We start from the raw sequence: 10,141 nt of genomic DNA, 5'->3' as shown, positions 1-10,141 counted from the left end.
TTTAACATATAAAAAATCCATAAACATTAAAAATACATATTTTATCATATAAAAATTCAAAAACATTTAAAATAATAATATTAGCATATAAAATAGCATTCAGGACACTGCCATGATGTTTACTAATTTCCGGGTGTAAAATTACTGTTTTGCCCCTGGACGTAAAATTTCACGTTTTTGATATTTTCTTAATTTCATTGACTCTAACATGTCCAAAATAATTATTTAATCTTACATGAATTTTCTCATATTTTTATTTGGCATAAATAGAGGACTTTTAGATTAATCTTTAAATATTACGTATTAATGCGTTTTAATCCCGAATTAAACCAAACCTTACTACAAAAGTTCCCAAATTTAAAACTTATACTTTTAATAATTATTTGAGCTTAAATATAATTTTTCATAATTTTATTAAGCTTAGATCTAGGTGTTTCAGTTAATTCTTTAATTAACGTTTTGTGAGGCGATTAAATCTCGGATAAATTCAAAACTCATTATTTTGATCCCAAACCTTAGACATAACATTTTTATTACCTAAACTACCCTTGTGAGCCATGAACCACACCCATGGACCCATGGTTTCAATTTTAATCTTTTAATTTTTGAATTTGACACATTATTGAACACACCGAGCCATCTCCCAATTGACTCGAGTCATGGTCAAGCCACCTCAAGCCAAACCCAAGCCAACCCACCTAGGCACCCTCCTGACCAAGCCCAGCCCATAGAACCTAGCCCTATCTCGCTCAAACCCTATTGAAAACTTGACCCACATTCTGCATGTGTGTGTGCGTGAGTCACCATTCACTTCTAGGATTCCTAACCCAACTAGGACCCTTCCAGCTGGTTAACCATCGACCCAAACTGACCCTAACCAACCCTAGACCACGCTCAGACCCAGACCAGACCAGCCCAAGCCCTGGAACCCACGCGGCGAGCCACCAAAACAGCACAGCAGCCTCGCGCGTATCTTGCTTCTCAAGTTCTCATGTTTCCTCTCGAGCCAGCAGCCACCCAAGCCGCACCAGCCCCTGCCCAGACCCTTGTGTACCCTCTTAGGACTCTAAAGACCTAGCCTAGCCCAAATCAAAGCCCCCTGGTCGAGCCACCTACTCCCTGCACAGCAGCACACACCAGCGCGTCCCCTTGAAGATTCTCAGGTGGGATTACTAGCTTTCTAGGACTCCTCCCCAGCCCTGGTCTCGAGTCCTAGCATGGCTAGGACTCTTTCCTTGACCCATAACAGACCCTAGATCGCCCTGGACCCAAGCCGAGACCAAGCCCAGCCTTCATGCCCATAAATCGAGCCCCTCAATCACTTAAGACACCTGATGTTTCCAGCTTGTATTCTATCATGTTGTGCAGCTTGTTGGTCGAGTTTCTAGGACCCAAACTCATGTAAAAACATTCTTGATCAAATTCTAATTCATGGTAGCCCCTTAAACTACATAAAACATGATTTTGGAACCAAAACTCCATAGTTTAGATTATGCATGTGAATAGTTACGAAAATAACAATACTGGAACGTCTGCCCTTTTTATAGCTTTAAAAGTGCTAGAAATATTTTTTTTTAACACTCAATTTTCGGCCATATATATTTTTCACATGAAAATATTTTCATAAAATATTTTACCCTTTAAAATAAAACATCATCCAACTAGCAATTAAAAATCAAGTGAAATAGTCATAAAAATGAAATCGTCAACTGTTGTACCAAATCAAAAAAGCAAAAGTTTGAAAAGCATAGCTCATACTAAATCTCTCAAAAATCTCTCAAAAGAATAAATAAATAGTGTTAAAAATCTTTAATTTAAATGAGTAATCATAAAATGTAATGCGGAAAATAGTAGCGCTGGTCCTCGGGTTGTGTGCACCGACAGTCCAGTAGAATCAACCGTCAAGACCTCCCTCAATCCCACCTGCATCCATCACACCTAGTGAGTCTAAAGACTCAACACATCATAATCTTGATAACAAGTAATACGTAATACAGTCAACACGTAACAGTGAAAAATACTTATACTTAAAATATCGTTTTCATGAAGATGAATAAACTTGAACATAAACATTTTCATAAATATTTTCATGATGCACTTCATAAACCTTAACATTTTTCCTTTTTTCTCAACATGACATGACATAAAACATTTTTCATGATCATAAACATTTTTCATTTTTCCTTTGTTGAATTCAGATCGTTAATTGTGACTTTCCTCAACATGACATGAAAATCGATGGATCCACCTACATATAACCACAGTACTGGGCCACGGGGACATCAGCGACACTCTCACCGGTCAACTGAGCCTTGGCCTATCATGATCGAATAGAAATACGATCGTCGGGGCTCCCTCTGGGGCCTTTTCCCATAAATGGGCTCCCTCTGCGGCCTTTTCCCCTCACGATATTCTTATTCTTCCGTTACCACAAAACCGTTACCACGTATTCGTAATGATGGAACCACGATCGTCGGGCTCCCACTGGGACCATAACCCTCACGACGTCGCCAATATTAACGAATTAGTCACAATCACTTCACATCCTTCAACATTTTTCATTCAAATCACTTAGAAAAATCATGAATAATATTTAGAAAAATCATGAATAATATTTACATTTTCCATTTTTGAAACCAAGCATGCAACATGTATTTTAAATGTCTTCTTAAATCATAAAAATCCCTTAGACATTTAAAAATCATAATTAAATCATGAATATTTCATAAACATTTAAAAATAATCATATTATCATAAAAACAGCATTTCAGGCACTGCCATGACCTTTACTAATTTCTAGGCGTAAAAAGACTGTTTTACCCCTGGACTCGACATTTTACGATTTCGCCTTTTTTCTTGATTTCATGACTCAAACATGTCCCAATTAATTATTTAAGCCTACAATAATTTTTTCATATTTTTATTTAGCTTAATTCGATGACTTTTAAATTTATCTTTAAATATAACGTTTTAATGCGTTTTAATCCCGAATTAAACCAAACTTTCATATAAAATTCCCAAATTAAAAAATTAGACTTATAATAATTATTTAAGCTTAAACCTAATTTTTAATAATTTTATAAGGCTTAAAACTAGGTGTTTCAATTAACTCGTTAATTAGCGTTTCGTGCGGCGATTAAATCCCGAATAAATCCAAAACTCATTATTTTGATCCCAAATTTTTAACATAACATTTTTAGGATTTATTCTACCCTTCCAAGTCATGAGCCACCCCCGTGGACCCTTGGATCAATTTTCCTTCTTAATTTCTCGTTTTTGACCCTTCGACGAACACACTGAGCCATCTCCCAATTTACCCGAGCCACGCCCGAGCCACCTCAAGCCAAAACCTAGCCAACCCATCTAGGGACCCTACTGTGCAAGCCCAGCCCAAAATCATGACCCTAACCCGTTCAAAAAGCCTACTGAACTCTGCCCCAAATCTGCCCGTGTATGTGTGTGTAACTCCTAAGCACATAACGACTCCTAGCCAACCTAGGACACTTCCAACCGAGCCACCGCCTAGCCCACACCACCCTAACCTTCCCTGGACCACGCCCATACCATACCCATACCAGCCCAGCCCCTGGAACCAAGCAGCGAGCCCCTCGACGCATGACACAGCCTGCGCGCTAGCTTTGCCTCCCATGGTTTTCCTCCTTTCTTCAAGCCACCAGCAAGCCCATCACTCAAGCCCCTAGGCCGACCCATTCTCATCATTCTAGGACCCTGATGAACCCCCTAACTCACCCAAGCCCCAGCAGCGAGCCACCCCTTGGCTGCTGTCACTCCTACTGCCGCGCGAGGAGTCCCTGCTGCATGGGACTCCTCCAAGGCTGCGCTCCAGGGGTCCTAGCCATGCTAGGACCCTTCCTGACCCTGACCCACGTCCAGCACGAGCCCTCCTCGAGACCTTGTCGAACCCCTAAGCCCCATGCATAGAAATCAAGCCATAGCATTAAGAACAAGCCAACATACCCCACGACTCCTTGAATTTGACCCACAGTTTTTTTCCAGCTTATTGTTACTCACGTTTTCAGCTTATTAGTGTGTGTCTAGGACCCTAAAATTTGTTTAAAACACCATTGATTCATACCCTAACCATGGCAGCCCCTTAACACCAATTAAACATGATTTTTGAATCAACAACCAAGAGTTAAACTCGTGCATATGAATAGTTGCGAAAATTATAATTTGAGTGCCTTGTTTTCTTTCAAAACATGTTCAAATAAATATTATGGTATGATAGATGATTGAAAAAAAGAATATGGCGTGCCTTTGCGTTAAATACGCTTGAACAAATGTTGACGACGAAGAACGGAGGGACACCTTGGCTTGAACTTGCTAGCACCTTTGAAAATCCTTCCCAAATTGTATATGTGCCGTGTGTGTGTATGAGAGAGGGGTGGGGAGAGTTTTCTATTTTTGAAAGAGAGTGGCCGATTGTTTTTTTTGTTTCTAGAATAGGGTTTTTGATTAATTAATACTTTAAATACTAATTAATCAACCTCAAGGCTTTTAGGCCTATTAAGCCTCCAAATTAAGCCCATTAGTCTAATTAGGATTTAAATAAAATATTAACAAAATTTTTTTTAATTAAATATGTGAATTTATTAGCCGGGTTGCTTAAAAGTTCGTATTTTAGTTGAAAATCCAACACCGATAAAATTTACGTCCCGGCGTATAAAATCACCTCAAAACCCCTTTATTTTCAAAAATACTAAAAAGCATCACCCATATTTTAAATCATTAAAAATAATTATTTAATAAAAATATTTTCTAATTTTTCAGCCCTCGGTCTCCGTTCCTCGATCGCAACTCGAATAATCTTTAAAAAATACATTTTAATGCAACCATGTAGAAAAATATATTTTAAACACGCTAATATGTACCACATAATTAATTAATGCAATTAAAACATTTTAATCAAAATACAAAGAATTTAATAATTTATATTCATGTGGTTCGCGTGGCCCCTTTAAATTTTCGGGGCGTTACAATTGTGTGCCATGTTTTCATTAAAAATATGCTTAAAAAATTACTATGGTGTGATAGATGTTTGAAGAAAAGAATATGGCGTGCCTTTTGCGTATACGCACGAATACCGTTGACGATTGAAGAACGACGACGAGGAGACGACGATTTTGAAAACTCTAGCAATTTGATGCCTTTCCTTCAATTTTTTATGTATGCCGTGAATTATGTGAAGGGGAGAGTTTTGATTGTATTGGGGAGGTGGGAGTGGGGTTTGGTATGGTTAAGAGTAGGTTTTTTGTTTTAAATATTAATCAAAATCATAATCAATCTCTAATTGCTAGTTTAGACTCATTAACAATGTTAATTAGGCCCATATAGCCCACTATTGTTTAATTAAAATATTAAGAATTATTTTGAGTAGAAAAGTTTGTGAATTTATTAGTCGGGTTGTCAACACGTTTGTATTTTTGTTGCAAATCCCACATCGATAAAATTTATGTCCCGACGTATAAAATCACCTCAAAACCCCTTATTTTCAGAAATAAAAAAAACCATCAATCATATTTCAAATAATTAAAAACAATTACTTAATAAAAACATTTTCTATTTTTCAACCATCGATCTCCGTTCCTCGATCGTAACTCGAATAACATTTAAAAATACATTTTAGTGCAACCATGTAGAAAAATATATTTTAAACATGTGAACATGCACAACGTAATTAGTTTATGCAATTAAAATAATTAATTGAAATACAAAAGATATTTAATAACTTGCATGCATGTGGTTCGCGTTGACCTTCAAATTTTCGGGGCATTACGGTATGCATTTCAATTTTTGAAAAGCTAGGTGGGTTTTAATTAAAGGTTTCTAATTTTATAAAGAAAAAAATTAGTAGGATTATAAAGTTTAAAAGTAGTGGATGTTTCAGGTCATTTCAGTTCTATATTGCGAATTCTTCAGCTATGATCATCAATCTGTTTAACGATCTTCGAATCATAAGTTTTTCGACTTATAATCATCAATCTGTTTAACGATCTTCGAATCATCAGTTTTTTGACTTATTTATACTTATAAAAACTTTAGTCTATTTACTTTAGTTCTTAATCCATTTCAGTCCGATAAGTTTTCTTTAGTTTCGAGATCAGTTACGAAATTTAAGTTTTGTTAGTTTAGTTTCGTTCTCCAATTATTTTAACCTTTTTTTGTTTTCAAACTCTGACACTCATAGTTTCCAACAACAATAGCTGCACAACAAGCCAAATGAGCTGGGTTGAAGCAAGGACTGAGGTGGCTAGTCAGGTTGCAGGCGGGGGCATGACGGGCTACTGGTGAATACATTATTTGGGTAAAAGATTGGTCAATGGCGTCTAGGTAGTGTGTTCCTGCATGATGAGGTCAAGATGTAGCTTGGACTTCTGGAAGAAGAATGAGGAGGAAGAAGAAGAAAGCGGGATACTAAAATTTTGAAAGTGATTGTTTCTGCCAAAGTTCAGGACATAATTTTTGAAGGCATAACGGGGCTTCATGGGCTTCCAGTTTCATAGTCTTGACTAGTGAAAAAAATGGATTAAGCATTAGTATACAAGAATTTTGACTCAATGGATCAATGCTTGCGGAGGGCATTTGTTGAGGCCTTATTTTATTTAGGCTCAAAGTTAGACATGCCCAAAACTTAATTAAACCCAGGAAGATAAATAGAAGAAGCAAATTTGATAAGAAAACCCATTAATTCAAAATTGGTTAGAATGTATCAAATTATACGCAGATACGAGGAGATCATCGGAAAAAAACATGGACAGATCGTGAGTCATTGAGTGAGTGGAAAAAACCGCACAGTATAGAGAAGAAAATGAGTAATCAGTCAAAACAAAATACACAAAATCTGTCGCACAATTCTAGCACACTCCCTGCAGAATTTTCATAGTTTTCATTCCAGATTCCAGTAGTTCGAGTCATTTTCTTTCATATTTCAGCAACGTTCTTTTGTAATATGATAATATTTTGTAAATTTCTACGGTATATTGAAAATATAAATCCTGTTAGGATTTTATCTACAATTTCCAAGATTTTTCTTTAGTTTTTTTTGTTTATAACCGTCAAATTTGTTTAGGAGATCATAACGGACGGTCAAATTTAGTATCTACAATAATCGTGTTTTTAGAAGTTATATTTTTATCATTTTTAAACAAATTGGTGTATCTTTGTATGTGACACGTCCGCAAATCAAAATATTATGCAAACAATATCACAATTAAAAAAATAAACGAAAATAGAGGATATTAAACAAAAAAAAAAAACAACCTAGTTAATTTATTGAAATTCTCTCTCGTCATAACTATTACAAAATTTTTTAATGAAATTCTTTCATGCTAATATACAATACAATACAATTATAAAAGCTAATTAAATAAATACATTATATTTACACTTTCATGAGGGTTGGAACATACGGCACCCCCGAGCTCGTCACCCAGACATCATCTGTATACATTTTCCCTCCGGTGAAGCTTTCAGCAATCTGTGGGGAAATCTTCTTGATGCCTTTCCAGTGAACCCGACCAGCCTGATTCGACCCCGGTCCGCGGTTCTGGTACTCCCCATAGTACAGAGTATCCAGTGCGAACGTTCCCGCCCATGGAGACCATCCTTCTGGTGCAATGAACCCGTCGATGTTGGATTGCATGATAATGGTCCTGGAGTACTCCTTCCATGGCCGTCCAAGGTATGCTTCCAGTGCAGGTTTTATGGCAGTGAATGCGGGTTCTGCGACGATATCGCAGTTCTGGAGGATTATGGCGCCGACTCCACGTGGGTCTTTGCGGCCCTGGGCTGTGACCATGCAAGCCTGGTTTTCCAAAGGCTTGCGGACGACCATGCGCGTGTTCTGGAAGATGGACATGGCGTCTCCGAAGATGAAGTCGATGGTGCCGGAGATGACGCAGTCTCTGTAGTACTGGCGGTAGGCGTGGGCGTAGAGGGTGTCTTGGAATCCGTCCATGTGGACGTTGTAGAAGATGGATTTGTCACCTGAGACACGGACAGCCACAGCCTGGTGCTTTTCTGCACCGGCGGTGTTCTCAATGGCGATGTCCTTGGCGATGAAACCATCTCCGTTCACGGCTGAAATTAATAGCAGCAGGGTTAGAAATTAAAATTCGGGATATATGTAATATTTGGGTAAGATCCAGAAATGAGAAAAAAAACTCACCAACAGTGGCAGAGTGGAAGGTCTGAGTGCCGTCGGCAAAGTTCTTGTTTCCGGTGATTCTAGTCTTGTCCGGCCCTTCTCCGATCAACACTATGTTGTTGACCTTCTTTGGGATTATAACAGTCTCCTTGTACAAACCAGCCTTGACAAAAATGACGAATGTTTGATTATTTTTCTTGGGGACGGAAGAGATGGCAGCACCGATGGTCTTGAATTGACCGCTTCCATCTTGCGCCACCACAGCGTTGGGCTTCAATGATGTGGGCGTGACAGCGAGAAGCCTCCGTGCCTTGGTGTCAAAGAACGAAGGAGTGTCGTTGGCTTCGAGTAGCCGGCGGCTGCTGCCGATGTTTCCAAGCTGCAACGAAGACAAAATGGAGGTGAAATCAGTGACCATGGCCAGGCCATTGCTTGATAGCTCCGATGCGGTTTTCAACAGCTGCTTCATCTTCTCCCCGGTGTCACCTGTACTCAGATCAAACCCATTACCACAATATAAATTTTTATTAACCATATTTTTTTTTTTTGCTAAAATGCATATTACCTTAATAATAATAATTTTATAAACCAAGATTTTATTATATTTTGTGTGCACATTAAAAAAGCTAAGGTAATATGTGTTCGTATCCAATAAACTTTGTTTTCTTATATAATATATATTTTTATTATGATTTTATTTAATAACATTTTATAGATTAAATTAGTATATGTATAAATATTATATAAATAAATTTGGATTTATATGATATTTAGACAAGTTATATATTTTGTACCTGTGGTGTTCTCAAATGCATCAATGCAGGTCTCCTGATAAGTAATGGCTCCGCTAAGCCACGTCCTGACGTCCTCCATATATTCATCCAAATTACTCACATCAAACTCCCCAAACTTGTCTAACGACCTTTTCAGATCATCAATGGAGGTGTTGAGCAACTCCTCGCAGGTTTCCAACGCCCCTTTGGTCCTCTCATCGGTAGCTGCATCCTTGAGCAGCGTCGAGTTTTTTAGGGCATCGCCTATGTTCTCGACGGCAGCATTGAATGCCAGCTTGATGAGCTCCTTGGGATCAGTGGTGTTGGCCCCAGCCAGAGATTCTTCGCAGGCTTCTTTGTAATCTGTGGGGGAGCAGATCGCCTGCGCCGCCTTGCTGGAGGTGCTGATGGTAGGCGTGTTGGTGGTGGAAGACTCATTAGAGCCACCGCCTCGGTTCTTCGAGACGCCGACAGTAACGGCAACCACGGCTGCCACCAAGAGGATGGATGCGACGCCAGCCACGGCGATCTTCTTCTTGCTTCCTGAGTCGGATCCCATTTTCATGTATTGTTGGGTTTTTCGGTTTCTCGCTTTTTGTTTTTTGCAGAGCTCTTGAGGGGGTTGGTGCAGATTAATGGATATGGAATTTCCATTAAACTCTAAGGGATGGATGATTTTCAGACAATTTTATAAGGACATTTGTAGCTGGGGAGACAATATCGAATAGCCGTAGGTTTGGAGGTCATTAAAGGGAAGGCCATTCGAAACTTTAGGATAAACAAAGGCTGTCTTAATGCAAATTAATTTATAGAAATAATTGGTTATACGTGGCCAAAATTTTCCTTTTTCTTTTTGTTTTAATATTCAAACAATAGAAAGGTTAATTTGTTTGTGACATATTCTGGCTATTTGTAAACTCTAAGATGCATAGGAGTGTTGGGTATCGTTTCTTGTATCCAAAGCACAACCGAAGTTTAAAAATTTATTTGACGTTCAAAATATTTCTTAGGCGTCGAATGATTTAAAACATTCATAGGTTTTTCAATCAGTTTTCTTTTTCGTATTTAACGCTGGACACCAAACCACTTCGTGATTGACGGAGTTCTTCCTTTTGGTAAATCTCCACGAACAAATCTTCCTCTTTCTTCGACCATCAAATAAGCTCCACGATCAGAGACTATATTTCTCATTTAATCACAC

The 10,141-nt window shown here is 38.3% G+C and overlaps 1 protein-coding gene across 1 annotated transcript; it reads right to left on the bottom strand.

Moving 5' to 3' along the window:
* Positions 1 to 7,371: 7,371 nt before the first annotated feature.
* Positions 7,372 to 9,602, bottom strand: LOC142519805 (pectinesterase-like). Its single transcript, XM_075622829.1, has 3 exons — positions 8,962 to 9,602; positions 8,189 to 8,653; positions 7,372 to 8,100 (listed from the first exon to the last, which is right to left on the bottom strand). Exons 1-3 carry the CDS (start codon positions 9,503 to 9,505, stop codon positions 7,403 to 7,405), a joined length of 1,707 nt encoding a protein of 568 aa, XP_075478944.1. The 5' UTR covers positions 9,506 to 9,602; the 3' UTR covers positions 7,372 to 7,402.
* Positions 9,603 to 10,141: the final 539 nt, after the last annotated feature.

The sequence above is a fragment of the Primulina tabacum genome, chromosome 11 (assembly GCF_025594145.1).
Source record: "Primulina tabacum isolate GXHZ01 chromosome 11, ASM2559414v2, whole genome shotgun sequence".
Taxonomy (NCBI): Eukaryota; Viridiplantae; Streptophyta; class Magnoliopsida; order Lamiales; family Gesneriaceae; genus Primulina; species Primulina tabacum.
This window is presented reverse-complemented; position numbering and strand designations above follow the sequence as displayed.

Bases quoted from the DNA above. Each gene is read 5' to 3' on its own strand.
- LOC142519805 (XM_075622829.1), bottom strand. From the start codon at position 9,505: ATGAAAATGGGATCCGACTCAGGAAGCAAGAAGAAGATCGCCGTGGCT. The intron at 8,654-8,961 runs GTACAAAATATA...ATCTGAGTACAG, and splicing joins TGCATTTGAGAACACCACAG to GTGACACCGGGGAGAAGATG. The intron at 8,101-8,188 runs GTGAGTTTTTTT...TATTAATTTCAG, and splicing joins CTTCCACTCTGCCACTGTTG to CCGTGAACGGAGATGGTTTC.